Source organism: Molossus molossus, unplaced genomic scaffold, assembly GCF_014108415.1.
Source record: "Molossus molossus isolate mMolMol1 unplaced genomic scaffold, mMolMol1.p scaffold_m16_p_1, whole genome shotgun sequence".
Lineage (NCBI taxonomy): Eukaryota > Metazoa > Chordata > Mammalia > Chiroptera > Molossidae > Molossus > Molossus molossus.
In genome coordinates, this window is record NW_023425344.1 from 181,244,385 (window position 1) to 181,269,994 (window position 25,610).

Here is a 25,610-nt window from a genome sequence, read left to right on the forward strand (position 1 = left end):
TAGTTTCTGCCCACTGAGTATGATGTTGGCTGTAGGTCTTTCATATATGGCCTTTATGTTGAGATATAATCCCTCTATTCCCACATTGCTGAGCGTTTTTATCAGAAATGGATGCTGGATTTTGTCGAATGCTTTTCCAGCATCTATTGATATGATCATGTGGTTTCTATTCTTCATTTTGTGTATGTGGTGTGTATCACATTTATTGATTTGCAAATATTGTACCAGCCTTGCATCCCTGGAATGAATCCCACTTGGTCATGGTGAATAATTTTTTTGATGTATTGCTGGATCCGATTTGCTAGTATTTTGTTCAGGATTTTGGCACTATGTTCATCAGGGATATTGGCCTGTAGTTTTCTTTCTTTGTAGTATCTTTTTCTGGTTTTGGAATTAGAATTATGCTGGCCTCATAGAACGTGTTTGCGAGTCTTCCTTCTTCTTGAATTTTTTGAAATAGTTTGTGGAAAATGGGTGTTAGTTCTTTTTTGAATGTTCGGTAAAACTCCCCCGTGAAGCCATCTGGGCCTGGGCTTTTGTTTGCTGGGGGAGTCTTGATTACCTCTTCAATTTCCTTAGTTGTTATTGGTCTGTTCAAGTTTTCTATCTCTTCCCGGTCCAGTTTTGGGAGACTGTGTGCTTCTAGAAATATGTCCATTTCGCTTACATTGTCGAATTTGTGGCCATATAATTGTTCATACTAGCTATTAACGATCTTTTGTTATTTCTGTGGGGTCAGTTGTTACCTCTCCTCTTTCATTTCTGATTTTGTGTATTTGGGTTCTCTCTCTGTTTCTTGGTGAGTCTAGCTAAGGGTCCATCAATCTTGTTTATCTTTTCGAAAAACCAGCTCTTTGTTTCAGTGATCCTTTGAATTGTTTTTTTTGGTCTCTATGTCATTTATTTCTGCTCTGATCTTTACTATTTCCTTCCTTCTATTTGCTCTGGGGTTTTCTTTTTGTTTGCTTTCTAATTCTTTAAGTTGTGAGGTTAGACAGTCAATTAGAAATTTTTCTTGCTTCTTGAGGTAGGCCTGTAGTGCTATGAACTTCCCTACCAGAACTGCTTTCGCTGCATCCCATTGATTTTGTGTTGTTATGTGTTCATTTCCATTGGTTTCCAAGAAGTTTTTAATTTCTTCCTTGATTTCCTCGGTAACCCATTTGTTGTTTAATAACATGCTATTTAGCCTCCATGTGTTGAAATGTCTTTGCATGTTCTTGTTGCAATTGATTTCTAGTTTCATGCCATTGTGATCTGAGAAGATGCTTAATATGATTTCAATCTTCTAGAACTTGTAGAGATTTAGTTTGTGTCCTATCATGTGGTCTATCTTTGAGAATGTCCCATGTGCACTTGAGAAGAATGTGTATTCTGTAGTTTTGGGGTATAATTCTCTGTAGATATCTATTAAATCCATTTGGTCTAGTGCTTCATTTAGAGTCTGTTTCCTTGCTAATTTTTTGTCTAGAGGATCTATCCAGTGGTGTCAACGGGGTGTTAAAGTCCCCTGCTATGATTGTATTGCTGTCAATTTCTCCTGGGAAGTTCTCCAGAAGATATTTAATATATTTTGGTGCTCCTATACTGAGTGCATATATGTTTATCAAGGTTATATCTTCCTGTTGGATAGATCCTTTCAATATTATGTAATGGCTTTCTTTGTCTCTAGTTATGGCCTTCATTTTGAAATCTATTTTATCAGATATGAGTATTGCTACCCCAGCTTTTTTTTGCTTTCCATTTTCTTGGAAAATTTTTTTCCATCCCTTCACTTTCAACCTATGTGAGTCTTTTGTTGAGGTGGGTCTCTTGTAAACAACATATATATGAGGCATGCTTTCTTATCCAATCAGCTACTCTGTGTCTTTTTATGGTAGCATTCAATCCATTTACATTTAAGGTGATTATTCATATGTACTAATTTATTGCCATTTTTGTTTAGTGTGGTTCTATTTTCCTTCCCATTTCTCCTGCTAATTACAGTAGTCCTTTTAACATTTCTTGCAGTGCTGGTTTGGTGCTAATGTATTCCCTTAGCCTTTTTTTGTCTGGGAAGCTCTTTATTTGACCTTCTATTTTGAATGATAGCCTTGCTGGATAGAGTAGTCTTGGATTCAGATCCTTGTTTTTCATGACCTTGATTACTTCATGCCATTCCCTTCTGGCCTCTAGTGTTTCTGTTGAGAAGTCAGCTGAGAGCCTTATGGGGTTTCCTTTGTAGGTAACCTGTTGCTTATCTCTTGCTGCTTTTAGGATTCTCTCTTTGTCTTTAATTTTTGGCAGTTTGATTACTATGTGTCTTGGTGTGGGCCTATTTGGGTTCTTCTTACTTGGGACTCTCTGTGCTTCTTGAACTTGAATGCCTTCTTCCTTCACCAAATTAGGGAAGTTTTCTGTCACCATTTTTTTGAATATATTCTCTATCCCTTGCTCATTTTCTTCTTCTTCGGGGACTCCTTTGATGCGAATATTATTACGTTTCCCGTTGTCCCACAGTTCTCTTAAACTGTCTTCCTGTTTTTTAATCGTTTTTTCCTTTTGGTTTTCTGATTGGTTGATTTTTTCTACCCTGTCTTCTAATTCACTGATCCGGTCCTCAGCTTCCTGTACTCTGCTTTTTAAACTTTCCAATGTGTTTTTCATTTCCGATATATCACTTTTTATCTCTTCTTGATGGTTTTTAATTTCCAATTGGCTTATTTTCAGAGTCTCTATGTCCTTACTCATGCTGTTGAGCTTCCTCAAGATCATGGCTCTGAATTCTAGCTCTGTTAACATGCCTAACTGCTCCACATTGATCTCATCTTCAGTGGAGGTCTCTGGCTCTTTCATTTGGCTGGTTTCTGTGTTTCACCATTTTGGCTATCACTGTGGGCTTTGGAGCCTGTCAAGTTTTCCCTGTGGGTGCTGGTGTTGTTGTTTGTGGCTCCCTCTCCTGGGTTTAGATGAGTGAGGGCCCTCATTAAACACCACTGTCAAGTCTTACTTTCCTGGTTAAAGTTGCTAGCCCAGGAAAGGTACTGTTATACTCTAGCTTTTTGCCTGGAGGGCTAGCAGTTGAGGTTACTTGATGAGTTTTGGGTTGTCAGTTGATTGAAAAACTCCCTCAGGTGCTCAGCATAAGGGGATTTCCCGAGGGTGGGGCAGATACTGGTTAATGAGCCTTAATTAGCACTTCAATGGCCCACAGGGTGGGGTTAGATCTTCGAGGGAGGGGCTACTGCCTCTCCCCAGAGCCCTGGGAAGGAGCAATATGGCCACCGTCCTGCATGGCAGGAACTTAGCAAAAGCTCTGAGTGCCCTCCAAATCCCAAGTGTCCCCACACAATTCCAGTCCAGTCTGCCCTCCCTCTGCCAGAGCCCAAGGTGACTGGCTGTGGCTTTTTTAGCCTCTTTCCTGGCTCTGCGCTGTGGAGCTGCTTGGGAGTGTAACCTGAGGGCGCCGCTCCCAGCTAAGGTCGCTCCCGAGCTGCTGACCATGGGCTCTCAGCCCGTCTTGCACCTTCGCCATCCTACCAGGATCGAGTCAGTGTCCCTGGTTATATGGTCCTCGCAAGTTGCTTTTCTGTTGTTGTTTTTCTTTCGATTTGTCTATGTTACAGTTGTAATTCCAGTTTGGTTCTGGGAGACGCGATGTGTGTAGCTTAGTTCACTCCGCCACCATTTTCAATTTTTTTTTTTATGTACCCATAATATAGTATCATTTTAAAATCTAAAAATTTAAGCAATTTCTAAAAATAATCAAATACCCTATAGAAGCTCATTAGATAAATAGTACATCATAGGGCTCAAACTCAAACAAAAAAAATCTTTTGAGCAGCTTCTGCTTAAAGGAGAAAAAACTCTTAGATTCTTGATATTCACAAAGCTACTGAATCAGAATCTTTATTTTAACAAGATCCCAGGCCCTGATAAATTTGGCTTAGCGGTTAGAGCATCGGCCCAAGGACCAAAGAGTCTCAGGTTCAATTCTCAGGTTTGGTCAAGGGAACAAACCTCGGTTGTGGTTTGGTCCTGGCCCTAGTCAAGGGTCATGTGGGAGGTGACCAATCGAGGCAACCAATCGATGTATCTCTCTCACATCGATGTTTCTCTCTCTCTACTTTCCACTCTATCTGAAGATCAATGAAAAAATATCCTCGGGTGAGATTAAAAAAAAAAAAAAAAAGATCCCAGGGTTATGGATTCGTGCATTATACACTAGAAAAGTTCCACATGGGCCAGGTTTTTTCTCCACATTGGTGTATCTCCTCCTTACTTCCTTCATTTGGATATCTAACTAAACTCCTAATCTTGCTCCCCCTCCAAACTTATGCCACCTAAGATCTTCATGAACTCAGTAAATGTCAATCACATCCCTCCATTTGCTCACACCAAAATAGTTGGCATCATCCTTCATTCCTCTTCTCTTTCACATCATACATTTGATCCTTCAGTTCAGTGGCTCTACGCTCAGAAAAATATACAGAATCTGACCACATTTTTGCATCCCTTCCCCTGGATGTACATACAATTCCCTCACCAACTTGAGATCTTTGCTTAAACGTCATTAAGTGAAGCCTTCCTTGACCACCCTATTTATAACTGCAAGGTCTATCTCCTGCCTAACAGTCTCTCTATACCTTCTGCCTGCTTTATCTGCTTCATAGCACTTATGTCTGACATATTAGATATTTACTCATTAATTTTATCTATGCTCCCCCCTAATGTAAACTCCAAGTCTTTTGTTTATCTGCTGTATCCTCAGGGCCTAAAACAATGCCTAAGGCACTCAATAAAAAATATTTTTGAGCCCGGCCAGTGTGGCTCAGTGACTGAGCATCGACCTATGCCACCAGTTTGATTCCCGGTCAGGGCACATGCCCAGGTTGTGGGCCAAATCCCCAGTGGGGGGCATGCAGGAGGCGGCGAATTGATGTTCTCTCTCACTGTTGTTTCCATCTGTCTCTCTTCCTCTCCCTTCCTCTCTAAAATCAATAAAGAAAAAATTTTTTTTATGTATTTTTGAATAAAAAAATTTATTTTCAGATTGTTACAGTAAGAATGTTCTTCCCATAAAAATCTGATTTGCAAAATATTTTGCAAGTGTAAAGTCACTAAATGTTTACTCTGAAAGTTTGGTGTTTCGATGTTCATTTGCTATGATTACAGTTTTCCTATAGATGCTCCTTGAATTCTCAGCTATGAAATGAAACACCAACATTTTTCCAAGTTGTACAAATCTATAAAATTTCAGATACCTTTTCTTATTTCAGAACTAGTTTTTATATTAACTGTTACAGCTTCCCAGTGTAGTAGTCCACTGGGAAGCTGCAACACTGTTTCAATTTAATCGGTGTTTTAATTTGCTCTTCCATATAGGAAGTGAATACTTACTTGACTATGCCATATCCCAGACTGACTATGATGACCAAGGTTCGAGCCAGTGAGCGCTTAACTGCTGAAAGCAGCTCTGCAAGGATCAAGGCGCCTTGGACTATGAGAAAGAAGAAAAGGGGAAGGGTGCTATAAATCTAGGTTTGAGAAAAGGGGCAATTCTAGAACCAGAACGTAGATCTCTCTGCATAATAAATACCATTATTAGTGCTACTAAAAAAATACTTCTTACGTAATCTTCCTCATGTGAATAGCAATCTGGCTGTGTTCAATCTACCTTCCCTCCCCCACCACTTCACTAAAACCTCAGCAGAATATCACACCCTACTTGGACAGTTTACAGCATCTAGAAAATATTCTCCCCATCTTTAAAAATTATGAAATATAATTATACATAGAAAAGCACAACACACATACAGAGTTTTCAATTCATTTTCATATTTACTCTTTTCAAGCCCTTTCAAAGACCAGGGAAATATTTAATTAGTGTAACTTGCAACAACAATTATCAACAATTAAATGATCTCATGAGAGAGAACTGAAGCTATCATAAAAAACTTCAGTACAGCCTGGCTGGTGTGGCTCAGTAGATTGAACGTCATCCCATGGACTGAGAAGTCCCAGTTCAATTCCTGGTCAGGGGCACATACTATACCTGGATTGCGGGCTTGATCCCCAGTAGGGGGCATGCAAGAGGCAGCCGATCCATGTTTCTCTTTCACATCGATGTTTCTCTCTCTCTCCCTTACTCTCTCTCTAAAAAAATTAATAAAAAGACATCAACAACAAAAAAATTCAGTACAAAAAAATTTCTATCATTATATGCATTATCTGTTCATTACTAAACTACAAGCACCCTCTTATTTTTATGGTATTACTGTACTTCACCAATTCTTAGATGCACCCTGCCCCATTTTAACATCTTTGAAATCAAATTATGTCTTATAATCAATAGTATCTTCAAATTAAATTTGCAGTACTTACTTTCTTAAATGTATATAATGGAGCCTTAAAAATCAATAGCAATGAGATTTAATGATGTTAATAGTCTGTCCCAACATGGCTACTACTTTTGTGAATATATTTCAGTAAAATTACACTTAAATCACTGAACCCATAAGATATAAGATTAAAATCTTAGGTCACAGTTAGTCTAATAATTAAGTAATTGAAAAGTTAAACCTATTTAATGACTGCTGATCTTAAGAAAATTGTCACATGCCTCACCTGTCAATCACTCACAAATTGGTTACATACCAGATTCTCCTTTGTATCGGATATTCTGAAATTCTGCATAGAAGACAGCTTTCTCAAGCATTCCCAGGAAGATGACAGCACCGATCCAAAACTGAATTCTCAAGAGATCTCTCCAGTAGCAGGCAGACCATGCCAGCCACAGAACACCAAACAGGACATACACAATACACATCACCATGAAAAACTGTCATAGAAGTGGGTAAGAGATAAAGGAGGATTAAGGTCAAAAGCTAATTTAGCATCAATACATACTCTTAAGATATATACATATTTTTAAATCACACTTTCTACTTAAAAGATAATTACTTTATTGCTTTGGATTTCTACACTAACACACAAACACTTATCTCCTTTTGAGCAGAGGCAGACTAAGGGCTTATAATCAAGTGACCGCTCATCTGTATTAAAAGAACTTTTTCAGCTCATAATGTAAAGTTATATAAATGAAGAGAACACTGAAGAATAAAAAAGTTGTGGCAAGATTAGAATATGTCTGAAGGCAATGAAACATGACAAAGTAGGAAAACTATAAAACAGAAAAGAAGAAAATGAACAAAGGAAATCTGAAAATACATTAAGGATATTCCCATAGATACACACACTAAAAAGGATAAAGCTTCATCACTTAACTACTTTAAGTGGAATCAGAAACTAAGAGCCCCACTTTGGCTTCTTGAAAGAATGTGAGATGAGAAACATTCTATGAGGTACTTTTCAACTCTATAATTCTACAAGTCATCAACCTCTTCACTTCACAGAGGAGAAAATGAGGCACAAAGGGGTTCACTGACACTTTCCCAAGGTCACATCTAGTAAACAGTGCAAAAGTACAAGCGGTATTTTGTGAACTGTTCAGGAACAATTCTTTAGAAAGGACTATTGCCACAAAACACGGATACTCTTTCAAGCTAAATTCATTTAATGTTGAGTTAAAGAATATAAGTTCACTTACAATCATCAATGGATATTCTTCAAGTGTAAGGTATTCATAGGGACCCTTCACTTCAACAGTCACTGCCAAAATACAGTCCTCAGAATTAATATAAAGGATGCAGGAATTAAATAAAAACATTACCTAATATTTGTTTCATAAAATTAATGTAAATTCCAGTGGGTCCTTTACTTATAACTATTTTAATTCTGGCAAATACATATATAGAGCACTTTGAAATTCACTGAGTGTTCTCATGGTCCATGTTATGTCCTGCAGAGGTCTCCATACTGCTGCTCCAGTCAGTATCCTTAACTGGAAAAGCCCTTTGCTCCCATACTCACACCCTTTAAAGACTAGATTGAATGTAATTCCTCCACAAAGCATTCTGTGAGTTGCCTAACTGGAACTTCTCCATCTCCTCTAAATTCCAGACCCACTTCATATATATTTTTTATCACAACACATCACTAATATGCTTTGAAAAGTACAAGACTTCATCCCTTCACTCTGACTCCTTGTCTTCGCTCTCTCCTTACCTACATTTTCCTATTGCTTTTTTTTACCTACTTCAATTGTATGTGACTTTGCTACATTAATATACCATTTTTAGAAGGTGCTTAATAACAACAATGTGTTTAATGAAGTAGAACAACTGATGGCAACAAGAATCTGAAAGACAGATTTGACTTACTGAAGCAAATTTAGGACTGTTTTTAAACTAATGGATAAAACTATTTGGATAAATTTTGTATCTGATTAATAAATAAAAACTGATTTATATGAGAAGTGATTTCTATCTCCAGAGACACACTAATAAATGCCTATTCAACAAAAATTTCCCACTAATTTTTATCAAGCAGAAAGAACATGCCATTATTAAAAATAAATCAGGTCTAATACATTTATGAACATAAGGAGCACCCCAAATAGCAATCATAAAAATTTCATAGCAGAAGTGATTATTAAATCTATACCTTCTTAATTTAATAAAAAAGCAAATAAAATAATTAGTGAATATTTGTCACATTCTTTGCTTACACTATGCCAAAAGTCAGCAAAATACAGCACATGGACCAAATATGGCCATCCATTTTTGTAAAGAAAGTTTGAATAAAGAACAGTCACATCCACTCACAGATTGTCTATGGCTGCATTCACACAATGGCAGAGTTAGGGAGTTGTAGGAGAGAGAACATTTACTATCTGACCCTTTAAGAAAAAGTTGGCTAATCCCTGCTCTATGCTAAAATAGAACTTGGGCACTTACTATATGATACACACTATGGAAAATAGGAGATAGTCAGAGTATAAGATGGTTTTTTTTGCCATTCTAGTGGACTGCCACCTAGAGGAAAAGGAAGTTAGTTAAAAAGCAACACAGAGAACTGAGCCAGACCTAGAAGGATGAATTTGTATTTTCCAGGATAAAGTAAAAAGCCATCCAGGCAGAAGAGATACCAAAAACAGGTGTAAAAATGCATGATACATTTAAAGAACATGTAGTCTGAGACTATACATAATATCACATCGTAGCATTTTTGGTACAAGGCAGCAAAAGGTAAACTGGGACAAGCTGTAAAGTTTTATAAGCCTTGCTGCAGACTGTGGACATTTTGGGGGCAACAAGGAGACTTCAAAGGTTTTAATAAAGGAAAGAAAAATTATAAAACTGTTTTAGAGAGAAAATTTTCACATGATATAGTTTAGTCTGTATTTTAAAGTTTCTTATTAGCTCCAAATAACAGATAAAGCAAAAAAGAAAGCAAAAAGAACCTAAGTTAGAAAACAAATGTGTGTGTGTGTGTTTGTGTGTGTGTGTAGACCAAATAATGGCATCTAGAAATTCAAAAATGGTTTTAACATTAGAAAACCAATTATGATGCATCACATGAACAGATTAAATGAGGAAATCTATATGATCATTTTAATCAATATAGTCAATGCATCTGATAAAACTGAGCAGTCATTCTTAATTCTAAAAAAAAGAAAAATACAGTTAATAAAATTGGAATGGAAAGGGATAGCCTTAATGAAATAAAGAATATTTAAAAATCTACAGTAAGCCCTGGCCGATTTGGCTCAGCAGTTAGAGCATCAGCCCGTGGACCAGAATCCTGGGCTTGGTTCCCTCTAAGGGAACTAAGGGAACTACAAACTCCGTTGCAGTTTGTCCACAGCCCTGGGTGGGGTCGTGTGGGTGGCAACCAGTCGGTGTGTCTCTCTCATATCGATGTTTCTCTCTCTCTTCCTCCTCTCTCCCTCCCACTCTATCTGAAGATACATGCAAAAATGTCCTCAGGTGAGGGAAAAAAAAATCTACAGTAAGCCCTGGCCGACTTGGCTCAGCAGTTGGAGCACTGGCCTGAGAACCAAAGGGTTGCAGATTCGATTCCGGTAATGGGCACATGTCTAGGTTGCGGTTTGGTCCCTAGTCCTGATGAGGGTTGTGCGGGAGGCAACTAGTGGATGTGTTTCTCTCACATTGGTGGTGTTTCTCCCTCTCTCTCCCTCTCTCTCTCTCTCTCTCTATATACACACACACACACACACACACACACACACACACACACACACACATATATATGTACACGTCTCTTTCTCTCCCTCCCACACTGTCTGAGGATAAATGGAAGAATGTCCTCGGCTGAGGATTAAAAAAAACACAGGAAGGGTGAAATAAAGGAGACAAAAAAGACTCAAAAATCAAATGCAATTGTGACCTTTGATATTCTAGATTAAAAATACAATAAACAATTTAGGGACAAATGGAGAGATTTGGAAATTAACTGAATATTAGGGGATATATATTTTTAAATCTACAGTAAACATGATACCTAATGATGAAATGTGTCAATACTGCAAGATAAGAACTGCCACCATAACTGTTTCTATTCGATATTCTCCTTGAGAAAGCAGAGGAGGAAAGAAAACTACAGAGAAGGAAGAAACAAAACAAAACAAAAATGTTACAAGAAGTAATACCAGTTGGTAAGCTTTGCAAAATTCCAGTTAAGAGATGACTCCATGAACTGGGCAGCAAGAGTGGAAAGGAGAACATCAAGAAAAATGGAGACAGTTGACATATAAAATTATATTAGTTTCCAGTGTACAACATAGTAATATTATGGTTTTGTATCTCAACTGTAATTGAAAAATAAATTTAAAAAAAAAGCCCTGGCTGATTTGATTCAGCGGTTGGAGCGTTGGCCTGTGGACCAGAGAGTCCTGGGTTCGGTTCCCACTAGGGGCACATACCAAAAAAAAAAGAGGAAAAACTATTGAGACGTTAAAATTTATTTTAACATCTCAAGTTCATTAATTTTAAAATTAGTTTTTAAATTCCCAGGTTTTGACTTGGTAACCAAGTATTGATAAGTCTATTTCAGATACCAAAAATATGATACTAATTAAAATTTTTAAAAGCTAGAGGATCAAATGAAGGAAAATGAAATCTAATTTCTATCATATATAATAAGAAAGCACATGTTAAGTGCCTAAGACCGTATGTGGTACATCTTGGGTACAGAAAAATGTTAATTTCTCTGCCTCAAAGTCTTCTACTTCAGAACAAACATTCTTAATTAATTATTCTCTCCCTTAAAGCGAGTACACAGCCCACCATGCATGGACACAGCTAAATAATAATACAAATGGTAAAAAAAAAAAAAAAAAATGTACTTACTAGTAAAAAGATTATTTAGTGAATTTTCTTTTGATAATTCCTTTGAGGATGAAATGCCAATATGTACAATAAAAATGTATGGTGCATCTTGCCAAGTTCTCAATGGATCATGCATTGCCTAGAGAGAAAAAAGACATTAAAACTTTAAGTCTTAAGGATTAAGAACACAAGTTAATAACACTATGAAAATTTTGTTTCAGAATGTACCCAGAAACATGGTTATGTCCTTCATGTTCATTCATTAAAACAGTAGACATGACGAAACAAACAGGCCTATTGTACATACAATAAAATAGGTTAGATTATAAATTACTATAAATTACAGGACCTCCTATCTTGTTATATACAAAAGTCACGTTCTACTTATCTATTTTTCTCTAAGGAAAGCCTCAACTAAAATCACTAAATTAAGTATCTGTTTAAGCCATATTAAGACACTAGGGTTTTTGTTGTTGTTGTTGTTGTTTTTATCCTTACTCGAGGACATTTTTTTTGCATTTATCTTCAGATAGAGTGGGAGGGAGACAGATGCATCGAGTGGCTACCACCCACATGACCCCCACCGGGGCCGGGGACAAACTGCAAAAAAGGTACACGCCCTCAGTGGGAACCGAACCCGGGTCTCTCTGGACCGCAGGACAATGCTCTAACCACTGAGCCAAACCATCCAGGGTAGAACTTGTATCCTTTAAATAGGATTATAAAGTATTCCCTTCGGCTCACTTATCATCAGATAGAGAGGGAGAGAGAGAGGGAGGGAGGGAGACAGGGAGGAAGGGAGAGAGGGAGGAAGAGAGAGAAACATCCACGTGAGAGAGACACATTGTGTGTTTGCCACCCACGCGACCCCAACCGGGGCGGGGACAAACTGCAACTGACGTACGTGCCCTTAGCGGGAACCAAACCTGGGTCTCTCTGGTCCGCAGGCCGACACTCTAAACGCTGAGCCAAACCAGCCAGGGCCTATTTTTAAATAAATTAAATATAAATATGCACAAAGAAAAAGACTAGAAGATAAATATATTTATAATCTCAGTGTGTGGTAATATTACACACGGTTATTTTTTGTTTATGTATGTTTTCTAAATTTTTATAGTAAATACATATATTAGCAATAAGAAAAAAAACAACGGATGTTCTCTGTTTAAAAAACAACAACAGCCCAGTTAGTGTGGCTCAGTGGTTGAGCGTCGACCAATGCACCAAGAGGTCGGTCACCAGTTCAATTCCTTGTCAGGGCACATGCCCAGGTTGTGGGCCTGATCCCCAGTAGGGAGCATGCAGGAGGCGGCCAGTCAATGTTCTCTTTCTATCTCTCTCCCTCTCCCTTCCTCTCTCTCTAAAAATCAATAAAGAAAAATTTTAAAAACAACAACAACAAAGTAACAGAGTCTTCTATGCCTAACTCATTTTTAGGTTAAAATTCTGTACAACTATAATTGGGGCAAGGAGGGTAGACATAATTCCAGAATAGCAAAATAAGGACCTCTGAAAATACACTCACCCATAAAAGCAACAAGAATATAGGCAAAAACTATCAAAATCCGTTTTGGGAACTCTGGCAAATAATTCAGACTTGCAACAATTCTAGAACTGTTTCCTCAAGGAAAATGCCTGAAGGGGGATCTAAATAAGAAAACCTGCCCTGGCCGGTTTGGCTAAGCGGTTAGAGCGTTGGCCTGCGGTCCGGAGAGACCGGGGTTCGGTTCCCGCTAAGGGCATGTACCTTGGTTGCAGTTTGTCCCCGGCCCTGGTTGGTCGTGTGGATGGCAGCCACTCGATGTGTCCCTTTCACATCGGTGTTTTTCTCTCTCTCTCTCTCTCTCCCCCTCTCTCCCTCCCACTCTATCTGTACAAAAAAAAAAAAAAAAAAAAAGGAAAAATGTCCTCAGGTAAGGATAAAAAAAAAAAAAGAAAACCTGCTGAATCTCATAGGAAAAGCAAGCTTGTGGTATTTTAGATCACCCTAATATCATGCCCCTGTTCTAAACTCCTTGAAACCAAAGAACTCACAACTGTAACAGCTGTGAAAAAAGAAGTTTGGCAACCACTGGAAAAACCAAGTGTGGAGGTCCCCTAAAGCCCAACTGCCAGAGCTATCCGGAAGGTGCTGAAAAGCTCCATTCCCAGGGCCTAACTTTTTTTTTTCTTTATTGATTTTAGAGAGCGAGGGAGGGAGAGGGAGAGAGAGCTAGAAACATGCATGAGAGAGAACACTGATTGGTTGCCTCCTGCATGCCCCCCACGGGGATCGGGCCCACAACCTGGGCATATGCCCTGACCGGGAATCGAACCAGCAACCTCTTGGTGCATGGGTCGATGCTCAACCAGTGAGCCACAATGGCCAGGCAGGGCTTAACTTTTATATGACCCCACTCAGAGCTCATTCAATGGGAAGGACCCTGTACCAATGGCACTCTCGAAAACACTCAGCAATTGTGAAAGATCACAGCTGCCCCACAGTCAGTGTTACTAAGTGGGGCCATCAAGAGGCTAACTAAAAACTTAAAAAGAAAAATCAGAAATAAGATGTCCATAGGGATTTTGAAGAGTTCCAAGATATCTCTGGAAATCTAGAAGGTGATAAGTACATACAGGGCTGTGCATGTATGTATGAGACTGCACACATGGCTGAGAGACCTGAGAACACTAATCACGCACCTCTGGCTGATCAGGCTCTGCACGAGAAGGAAGTAAAAGTTAACAGGTTTAAATTGTGACAGAAGCCAGACATTACACTACAAATTGTAGGATTCCATTTATATGAAATGAACAAAACAAGCAAATCTTTAGAGACAGAAGAATAGTGGTTGCCTAGGGCTGGGGGAAGGATGGAATGAGGAGTGACTGCTAACAGCTATGCCATTACTTTTGGGGGTGATGAAGATGTTCTGGAATTAGATAACGACTGGTGGTTGCACAACTTGTAAATACACTAAAAACCACTGAATTGCATGTTTTAAAAGGGTAAATTCTGAAATATATATAGTATGTCTTAATGAAGTTGTTATAAAATTAAAAGCTTTCATCAGTTTTGTAAAAAGTATGATCCAACATGCATAACTATCTTATTTCCTCTATATTTTTAACTGGCAAAGTTTTGAGGAATTAGTTATTGTGAATTATGAAATTTTAAGGCCTATTTATAGTCTTCAACCTATGTATCTCAATTTTCTAAAATCTCTTCCAGTTATATTCTATCACAAGATAATTTTAGATGGAATTTAGGTTCTTTCTTAAAAGTTTCTTCCATTTACAAGTGATATTTTTGAAAAGAAAAAAAAAAAAAAGTAACTGGAGCCACTTCAAAATGAAGTTGGAGCTGCCACCCTGGAGGAAGTACCTTGCACATCTTACTCCTCAAATCTTTGGAATGGACCAAATCAACACTGTATTCTAAACAACTCTTTGCAGAGCTAACAGAAAAACAGACAGCCAGACCACCAGACTGAAAATTAAAGATATTCTTTAGAATTAACACCACTATGTAGAGCTAAAGAATAATTTTGTTTATTTGCACTTACAGAAATTCCTTCCTTGACTTATTAACATGAACAGAAATTCCTTCCTTTAATTCATACAACTTTCCCCCTTTCCTTTCTCATAAATACCCTTTGTCTTTACCTCCTAGGCAGAACACTATATGGTTTCTGCCAGAATCAGAAATTTCCAGGATTGAAAATCTTTTTGGATCTCAAATAAATGCTTTTGCCTCGTACCTCGGTTTTCTATTTTTAAGTGGACATATTTATGGGGTAATAATTATAAAAACAATACAGAATGATTGTAGCAAATAAGAAAAATACAGAAAACACAAAGAATAAAATAAAAATCACTCATACCATCATTCAGGGACAACCATCATTAACATTTTGGTGTACAGCTTCCAGTCTTGTTTCTTTTTAAATGTTAGCATACCAAGATAATTCAAATTACATAAACATATGAAAACTGAATTATGTGTTCAATGCCCCAAATTCCCTACTACACTTACAATTTTTTCTCCAGTAAAGGTAAGATTTGTCCCATTCTCCTTAGCCTTTAAACATTAAAAAAAAAAAAAAAGAAAGAAAATTAATTCAAAAATTTTACTTTACTCTCAGAAATAGTTAACAAGGAAAACAATTACCTCCTGTTTTTCTCCTAAAAGGGGCAATCGCATAAAATCTCCAGAAAAGCCCTATGAAAGAAATATAAAACTAAAATTAAAGAGGTATAATAAAGGACAACTGTAGCTCAAAAATCCATAAAAATGGTTAAAGCAAAACATGTTATAACAGTAAATATAATAATATGGCATTGACAGACAAAAGATTTTTCAATTAATCACAAACAAGTGAATAAAACCCGGGAACTAAAAATACCACCAAAGCAAACTGACCACTCAATTCTTCTATAAGAATTATATTTAAGAATGACAAACCTTAGATAAGAGATATAAGCTTAGGATGGAGGGATCTTATAGTTCCCCATCATTCTGCAGATAAGGAAAATGTGGCTCAAAGCTGTAAAGCCTTATATAAAAATGGGATTTGAACCTAAGATTCCTAACTCTTGGGTCCACTGCTCCTTCCACAACACACTCCAGGGCTATAAAAACCTACTCTAATTAGAACATTTGCCTTTCTTACCAGTTACCAGTAAACGAGGCATTCTCCTTCCTGAGTAATTAGAACACGTATTTCAACTCCGTTACATTAGACTAGAGAGGAAACCTTACCAATAGGGGTATATGCCAACACCCTGAAACAATTAAGGCAGATCTAAAAGTAGAGAACCTTGGGTACACAACAGGTGGCTTTCCCAGTCAAATCCAAGAAAGACCAACTGATTCTCCTAGCCTGGGGGATAAATTTGGAAACAAACAGAAAACCCCCTACTCAACATCACATTGTTCCTACCTTTCTTTTTCTACCATTCTTCCACCAATTTAAAAGATATTTTCTTTTGCCCTGGCCAGTTTGACTCAGCAATTAGAGTGTTGGCCCTCAGACCGAAGGGTCAAGGGTTCGATTCTGGTCAAGGGTTCAATTCTGGTCAAGGGCACGTACTTGGGTTGCGGGTTTGATTCCTGACCTCTACCGGAGCTGTGCGGGAGGCAACCAATCAATGTGTGTCTCTCACATTGATGTCTCGCTCTCTCTCTCTCTTTCTCCTTCCCTCCCTTTTGCTCTCTCTGAAAAATCAATGGAAGAATATCCTCAAGTGCGGATTTTAAAAAAAAGGATATTTTCTTTTTCCTTCAAGTCCATAAAATCTCAACTATAACAAGAACTCAATTTTTATAGTTCAATTATCAATTAATTCATTTGCTTATTCTGAATTATGCCATTAAAGCCTTTTTATCAACTACTTCTGGTAACTAGACAGAAAACATAGCTCTCTGTGAACTTCCTTGCCTCTTCAAGGCACTTTGCTAAATATTCTGAAGCAATATATAAATGCAGTAAACACAAATCAAAGGTTATAGTTATAGTAACTATTTTTAACACCTATAAAATATATAATTTTTCTTTAAAAATTTGTCAAATCCTATTTCTAAGAAAAGAGAATTGTATAATATAAATCCCACTTATATGTGTAAAAGTCAACCCTTTGACTTCAGGTCTGTAGAAAATCTAAAAATGCTGATTTTTCTGTGAACATATCGATTAGATGAGATGACAAGAGAATTAAAAAATTGGGGATTTCTAAAACAACTATGAGGTATCACCTCACACCTGCCAGAATGGCTGCCATCAACAAATCACCAAACAACAAGTGCTGGTGAGGGTGTGGAGAAAAGGGGACTCTGGTACACTGCTGGTGGGAATGCAGATTGGTGCAGCAACTATGGAAAACAATATGGTGTTTCCTCAAAAAATTAAAAATTGAATTGCCATTTGACCCAGTAATCCCACTTCTAGGAATATATCCTAAGAAGCCTGAAACACCAATCAGAAAAAATATATGTACCCCCATGTTCATAGCAGCACTATTCACAATTGCTAAGATCTGAAAACAGCCCAGGTGTCCATCAATAGATGAGTGGATAAAAATGCTGTGGTACACATATACAATGGAATACTATGCAGCTATAAGAAAGAAAGATCCCTTATCTTTTGAGACAACATGGAGGGACCTCAAGAGTATTATCTAAGTGAAATAAGCCAATCGGGAAAAGACAAATACCACATGATCTCACTTATTTATGGAATATAATAAACAAGATAGGCTGATGAACAAAATAGACCAGAAACTAGAAAGGAGTATGGTTCAGACTGACAAACCTCAGAGTAGGGGCTGGAGAGGATAGAGGAGATGAACCAAAGAACTTATATGCACAACCAATGGACAAAGACAACAATGCTGGGGGGTGGGAGGTGGGATGGGGAGGAAGGTGTCCGGGGTGGGGGAGAAAGGAGAAACATCTGTAACAAAGACAATTTAATAAAAATTGAAAAATAAAAAAATTGGGGATTTAAAATGTCCATCAATGGATGAATAGATAAACAAAATGTGGTATATACATACAAGGAAATACTATGTAATAAAATTATGGTACAATAATAAAATTATGGTACATACTATGTGAATGAACCTTAAAAACACTTTGCTAAGTGCAAGAAGCCAAACAAATACTGCATATTCTATTTCTATGAGGTACCTAGAATAATCAAACTCACCGAGATAGAAAGTAGAATAGTTGTTACCAGGAACATGTGTGGGAGTGTTATTGTTTAATGGTTATTAAGTGTCAGTTCAGAATGATGAAAAAGTTCTGAAGATGGCTAGTGCTTATAGCTGTAAAACAATGTGAATGGCACACTTAAAGTGACAATGATAAATTTTATGTTATATATATTTATCAATTTTAAAAATGGGGGATTTGCTTTTCACACACACAAAAAGTACACTGTCTTGTATGATGAGAAAATATGTGACTGGCTATGCACCTATCAAAACATGCTTCTAACTTACTTTTGTCAGAAGAATGAACTGAGAAGTAGAAAACCGATATCATAAAAAATACAGGCGTTACATTTTTCATGTTTTCTATTTACCTCCGACCACTACCAAACATTACCTGTGTCTTAAAGAGTTCACTACAGTTCTGGAACAATTTTGATGATGTTTGATAATTCCCAGACAAGCCCTTTTTTTCCCTAAGGTTTTCCAAATATTTCTCCATACCGTCTGTCTGGAAAAATAAAGAAATACAAAGTATTTAACTTACTTTTCACAAGTAAGATAATTAGAACATACAGATCCCTTAAAATACAAACACAGTTTAGGGTTTACTATTTTAAAAATTACCAGATAGACTATATATAATAGTACCCAAGACTCTTAATAGTGTTAAACTCTAAAGAATTCTAGTCTATGGCTAAGAAAGAGTAATTCCTCTAAAAAGTCTAGCAAGGCTGGGAAACTGTAAGACTCTAGAGGATTTTGTCACAAGAAAATATATTTACAAGAGTTACTTGACTAAATTAACACCACCACTGAAGAGATATACTTGTGCTCATAAGCTAAGATAAAACACATAATCGTTATAGCCATTCTTAGCCCACTGCTGATGATACACTGAAAATAACTCATTTTTGTGGCTTCACTAATCAGTTCTGTGAATTTTTCTCTTGCCCTCTTTTTTCCAAGGTCCAATATCACATCTCTAACTATTTGTTCGTCATTTCCATAATTTTATACTGTGGAAATCCAAAATAACTTTTACATTCTTAACTACTACTACCTAAGACAGTAGTTCTCAACCTTACTAATGTCGCAACCCTTTATACAGTTCCTCATGTTGTGGTGACCCCCAAATATAAAGTTATTTCCGTTGCTACTCCATAACTGTAATTTTGCTACTGTTATGTCTTAGGCGACCCCCTGTGAAAGGGTCGTTCAACCCCCAAAGGGGTCGCGACCCACAGGATGAGAACCACTGATCCTAAGAAGACTTGGATCTGCTAAGCTCTTGACCAGTTTATCACAAGTTTCAAATATATGTAGTTGTTTTTAATATGTTTTTATTGATTTTCTAGAGAGAGAAACATCAGTGTGAGAAACATAGATCATCTGCCTCCCACACGCCCCCTACCGGTGATCAAACTTACAACGTGGGTATGTGCCCTGACCAGGAATTGAACCAGGACTTTTCAGTCAGTGGGACAACACTCAATCCACTGAGCCACACCAGCCAGGCTCAAATATATGTAGCTTTTAACTGTAAATTCAATTAGTAACTGATTAGGAGAAAAAGATCACGGAACAATATTTCAAACCATATTCTGACAATATGATAATTTCTCTCTAAATTCTTCAGTCCTTTTAGTCCTCTTCTTATCAATCCTACCCAATATTGTATAACAAATGCAAAAAACAATTACCAAAACCACAAAAAAAGATAATTTAAACCTTAATACTAGGCAGAAATTAAAAATGTTTAAGGATTGAAAAACTGACCGAATGGTAGACATTTCTAAAAAAACCAGTCAGATTATTTTTTAAAAGAAACCTCAAGAATAATAGGGGACCCTGGTGGGTTTGGCTCAGCAGCTAAAGTGTCAGCCTGAGGAACAAAGGGTCTCTCTCAGGTTCGATTTCCAGTCAAGGGCACATACCTGGGTTGCAGGTTTGATCTCTGGCCCTAGTCAGGGACATGCAGGAGGCAACCAATCGATGTGTCTCTCACATCAATGTTTCTCTCTCTCTTCCCCCTCCCTGCCTTCCATTCTATCTAAAAATCAACAGAAAAATATCCTGGGATGAGGATTAACAAAATAATAATAATGATGATGATGATGGAAATGTAATTTTTTAAAAAAATTTTAAAGGAAGAAAGACTGCAAAAAGGAAGATGAAAACAAAAGGAAAACAGCCTAAAACAATCCCTCTTCAAGCCATAAATCTTCAATGCTCAAGCATAGTGTACTATGGCAATTCTGAAAGTGTGGTCCATGACCTTTTTATTCATGAGGTCTAAGAGACAAAACCATTCCCCCACCCTCCTCCTTCTCCTCTTCTTCTTCATCATATGTTATTTGCCTTGTACTGATAGTGCAAAAGTAATGATGGGTAAAACCACTGCCCCTAATCAGAACCAAAGCAATAGCACCTAACTATACTAGTACTCACTGTACTCTTCACAGTCACAAACTTGCAATTAAAATAAAAATGCCAGTTTTATTTAAGAATGTCCTTGAGCCCTGGTCAGTCTGGCTCAGCAGTTAAAGCGTTGGCCTGCAGTCCAGAGAGACCCGGGTTCGGTTCCCGCTAAGGGCACGTACCTTGGTTGCAGTTTGTCCCTGGCCCTGGTTGGGTTGTGAGGGTGGCAACCACTCGATGTGTCCCTTTCACATGGATGTTTCTCTCTCTCTCTCTCTCCCTCCCACTCTATCTGAACAAAAAATAGAAAAATGTCCTCAGGTGATGATAAAAAAAAAAAAAGAATGTCCTTGAGCCTGGCCAGTGTGGCTCAGTGGTTGAGCCTTGACCCATGCACCAGGAGGTCACTGATTCGATTCCAGGTTGCGGGCCTGATCCCCAGTGGGGGGCATGCAGGGAGCAGCCAATTAATGTTTCCCTCTCTCTCTCTCCTTCCCTTCTTCTCTCTCTAAAGTCAATAAAGAAAAAAAAATGTTAAAAAAAAAAAGAAGAATGTCCTTGATGAAGCAGTAAAAATTATTAAAGTTATTAAATCTGAACATTTTTTAAAATTATTTTCTGATTTTAGAGAGGAGAATGGGGAGGTAGAGAGGGAAAGAAAGAGAAACATGAATTTGTTGTTCCACCTATCCATGCATTCATTGGTTGATTCTTGTATGTGCCCTGACCAGGGATCGAACCTGCAACCTTTGTATATCGAGACAATGTTCTAACCAACTGAGCTACCCAGCCAGGGTTTAAATCTGAATCTCTGCCCAGCCAGTGTGGCTCAGAGGATTGAGCGTCATCTCATGGACTGAGAGGTCCCGATTCGATTCCCAGTCAGGGCACATGCCTGGATTTCAAGCTCGATCCCCAGTGGGGGGACATGCAAGAGGCAGCTGATCAATGTTTCTCTCTCACATCAATGTTTCTTTCTCTCTCTACCTTACTCTCTCTAAAAAAATCAATAAAAACATTTTAAAAAATAAATAAAATCTGAATTTCTGAGTACATGCCTTTTTAATATTCTATGAGACAAAATGGGAAACATGCTATTATAAATGATTGTGTTGAGATAAAGCACTTTGCAACTGTTTTGACTTATAAGCTAAACTGTCTACTTTTTTCATTTACATAAAAGAATAACTGACAAACAATGTATTCAGACTTGGTTTTTTTGGGAGATAGTTTCTTGAAAATTGGCAAAGGGAAGCTGTTACTTCAAGGAAGACAACTGATAGTATTCATTGCCAATGATAACATTTAAATTTTCAAGTAAAAACTGAAATTTTGGTTAACTTGTTATCTGTTGCACTATGAGCTTAACAACTTCTAACTCTTAAGGAGATTCTGATGAGACTGAAGGGGGATATTGACAAAAATAATGTTGAGTAATTGTAAAATGAGTTAATATTTGGAAAGTTTATAGAATTCAACCAACCAACATTTTCTAAATGACCAATGAATGATGTTACATAATCAAACATGGGTAAAAGACCATTCAAAGTAAAAATACACCAATTTATTTTACTACAAAGTAAAAAAAAAAAAAAAAAAATTCACTGATATGGTTTCAAGATTCCACATTACAACTAACATTTAAGAAACTCCACTAGTGCCCTGGCCAGTTTGGTTCAGCGGTTAGAGGGTTGGCCCGCGGATCAATGAGTCACAGGTTCGATTCTAGTCAAGGGCATGTACCTTGACCCAATGTTCCTTCCTTCCTTTCTCTCTCTCTCTGTCTCTGTCTCTCTCTCTCTCTCTCTTCCTCTCTCCCTGCCTCCCATTCTATCTGAAGATAAATGGATGAGGATTAAAAAAAAAGAAACTCCACTTGTTATACTTGGTATAGAATCAAAGAACAATATCCACAATTAACTGAAAATGTTTAAAAAATACTATTTCCTTTTCCAACTACATATCTGTGTGAGGCCATATTTTGTGCATATACTACAACCAAAAAAACATCACAACAGAATGAGTAAAGGACACAAGACTCCAGCTATCTTCTACTATACCAGACATTAAATTAAGAGATTTGCAAAAATACAAAATAATACCACTCTTCTTGGGTTTGGACCTCATAATTTCTAAAGCCCAAGAAAATTCTGTACTTGTATGTTCCTTACCTTGAAGTTGTAGATTTCATTGTAACAATCAGCACTTTTCAGATACCAAGTTATGTTCAAAGATACATCACAAGGTTCTCCATCAACTACAAAAGAAGAATCTTTGTGAATAAAAGATGATTCCCAAACCCTACATCCCATTTACTTCCTGCTAAAAAGAGATACTCATAGCCCATGCCTTCTCCGGACAGAAGGTAATAAAGTACTATATGCAAAAAGAATCGAATTCTTCAGATAAAATTAAGTACTGTTGCCCACAAAAAGAACAAGCAGTCAAGCAGTTTTTAACCTCTGAAACTGTTATCTACTTTTACGCTTTAAGACCTTGATTTCTGGTTCTCTGTTGGGAAAAAACTGGATACAATAAAGCAGTCTTAAGTTAAAACCGGTCTTCTATTATCATTCATATATTTATTGAACAAAGCACTTAAATACAATACTACAAGGCACTGTGTTAGGCCAAAGATGGAAATAGGAGGGAACCAATTACTAAAGCCCTTAAAAAGGCTACATTCTAGTTGGAGCGATAAGGAATAACAACATTAGAAATATCACAAGGCAATATTCCAAGTAGTTCTAATGAGGGGAAAATTCATGGCTTAAATCTTGAAAGATATTAAGATTGGGAAGGTAGAAATAACAAAAGCAAAAATAATAGGGTATTAGATTCTTTTCAAAACCCACCTTAAAAGAGGCCTCAAAGAACCTTATGAAATTATAAAAGCCTCATATAATTTATTAAACATAGTCTAGAACACAGTGTTCTAATGAACCAGGGCATTGGTCTGAAGATTAGGTTTAAATCTGACTGTATGACTGATTAGCTGTCTCACTGGAGGAAGTTGGTATTACCTTTTATCTTTGATTCTTGCTGTACAAGGGAAAATATGCTAGAGATACCAACTTTATGCAAACACGACTACATCTAGGAACCTACTTTCTGTTCTTAGCAAAAGAAGCACACTGTCTCACTGGAGGAAGTCAGTATTACCTTTTATCTTTGATTCTTGCTGTACAAGGGAAAATATGCTAGAGATACCAACTTTATGCAAACACGACTACATCTAGGAACCTACTTTCTGTTCTTAGCAAAAGAAGCACACTGTCTCACTGGAGGAAGTCGGTATTACCTTTTATCTTTGATTCTTGCTGTACAAGGGAAAATATGCTAGAGATACCAACTTTATGCAAACACGACTACATCTAGGAACCTACTTTCTGTTCTTAGCAAAAGAAGTACACCTAAAGTTATATCCTTTCCCTTTTCTTTGTTTTAAACTGTTTCTCAAAGTAATGTTTAAATGACACACTTTTACAAGGCTCAATTAAAATACACCAAAATCTAATGTGAACAGAATTTATGGGCATGATAAAAAGGATATTGCAACCTTGCTGTGAATAAATCAGAGGAACCATATAGAGATGGGATTAAGTAAAAGCCAGTAACAAGTGCTCCTAAACAGGAGATTTGCAGGGAAACTTGGCTGCAAAAATACTATTTACGTTAAAAGGCACCAGTTAAAACTTTGAATGGATGGCTTTAAGAGATAATGAAAATGGTTCTGCCAATGTCATGGAAAGCTGCATAACATGCCCACAAAAACATAAGATCAGAGACAAGGTAAATATGAGAAAGCACAAAAGTGAAAGATAATGTAAATGTTAAGGAGCTGCAAATCCTCCAAAACCAAAATGTAGACACATCAAAATATGTACCTTGTGTAACTTGGCAAAACATTATTAGGTCAAAATACAGATGAGAAAAGACTATGCATAATAAAAGGAAAGAAGAGCATTACAGGCTGTCAGACAAAAGACAAAACAATGCTACCCCTAAAAGCTACTCTTATGTAGTAAACCAACCTCATAAGAAAGACCACTGTGTCAGAGTAGATTTGATTTAAGTAAAATTTAAGTCACTAAACAGGAGATTATATTGTCACAGTATATTCTTCACAGAAATTCTACCTGCCTCCTTCACCCCCAGTAAACGCAACAAAAGAATGGTCCTTTTCTATCACTTCCCTACTGTCTCAAACAGTGCCTGGCACAGAGTAAGTTTATATAATAACTACTTACACTAAATGATAAAAAGAATATAATCATCAAACTATGACTTGCAACTTTGCACTTTCATGAAGAGAAATATGCATAGAAGAACACATAGATAACTTAAGATTTTTATCCCTGATCGTGAAATAGAGCTGCCCATGTTCTCTAAAATAAAGCCAGTTTCAGAAATAAAAGGAAGCTTTTCTTTAATGCACAATGAGATATTTTGGATTCAGAAACAGTGGTTTTCCAACTGGACAGACTGGTTTTGTTCTACATAAGCCCTATTTCCTGATAAAGAATATCTTTGAGTTTCCTCTTGCAAAGATCCAAGGGGTAAAATACTCCTTTTGCAAACAAAAGATTTACTGAACATATTCATTCATAGTGAATGATCTCATGTGTTCAGTAAACATTTAACAGGGATACAAAAGCAAAATCGGTAGTATCTATACACATGTAATTCAGAAAAGATTAAAACACCATGCTGGCAATCAACCAACTATACAGCTGACCCTTGAATAACATGGTTTGAATTGTGTGGGTCCACTTATAAATGGATTTTTTTCAATAAATACCTGTAATGTTTCATCAGCAGTTAGCAGTCTACAGATGCAGAGGGCCAACTGTATGCACTGATCTACACCATTTTATATAGGGGACCTGACATCCTCTGATTTTAGGATCTGTAAGGGGGTCCTGGAACCAATCTATCCCCCACAGATAGCAAAGAACAACAAGGTTTGGGGGAGTCAAAAGTTATACATGGATTTTTTACTGTGCCAGGAGTCAGAGCCCCTGACCCCCTCATTTTTCAAGGGCCAACTGTATACAGTAAACACCAGAAAAACAAAAGAAAGTAAAGTTCACACAAGCAAGTATTCTGAAGATTATTCAGTGAAAGGACCTTAGTAATTATGCCTAGATAGTAGACTATTAAATTTCAGAACTTATGTTGAGCGTAAGTCATCAGAAGTAGAAGATAGGTCATTTAAAAGTTTAAAGATCACTCAAAAACTCAAACAAAAACTTCATGAAATGCAAA

The 25,610-nt window shown here is 37.2% G+C and overlaps 1 protein-coding gene across 11 annotated transcripts in view; it reads right to left on the minus strand.

Moving 5' to 3' along the window:
* Nucleotides 1–25,610, minus strand: part of TMEM87A (transmembrane protein 87A) — a 47,631-nt gene that overhangs the window by 20,574 nt on the left and 1,447 nt on the right. For 8 of the 11 annotated variants that reach the window (XR_004959544.1, XR_004959547.1, XR_004959546.1 and 5 more), the window contains exons 3-10: nucleotides 22,514–22,599; nucleotides 18,319–18,432; nucleotides 15,382–15,432; nucleotides 15,247–15,291; nucleotides 11,253–11,370; nucleotides 7,589–7,650; nucleotides 6,637–6,820; nucleotides 5,380–5,479 (exon numbers count right to left, since the gene is read on the minus strand). Coding sequence is in view for 6 of the 11 variants with exons in the window: in XM_036262090.1 (XP_036117983.1) it covers nucleotides 5,380–5,479; nucleotides 6,637–6,820; nucleotides 7,589–7,650; nucleotides 11,253–11,370; nucleotides 15,247–15,291; nucleotides 15,382–15,432; nucleotides 18,319–18,432; nucleotides 22,514–22,599 (760 nt within the window). In the remaining 5 variants the exon portion in view is untranslated. Of the gene's footprint in view, nucleotides 1–5,379; nucleotides 5,480–6,636; nucleotides 6,821–7,588; nucleotides 7,667–8,643; nucleotides 8,916–11,252; nucleotides 11,371–15,246; nucleotides 15,292–15,381; nucleotides 15,433–18,318; nucleotides 18,433–22,513; nucleotides 22,600–25,610 lie in introns of those variants that run through there. The other 3 variants (XR_004959548.1, XR_004959550.1, XM_036262125.1) reach the window with 3 other exon arrangements.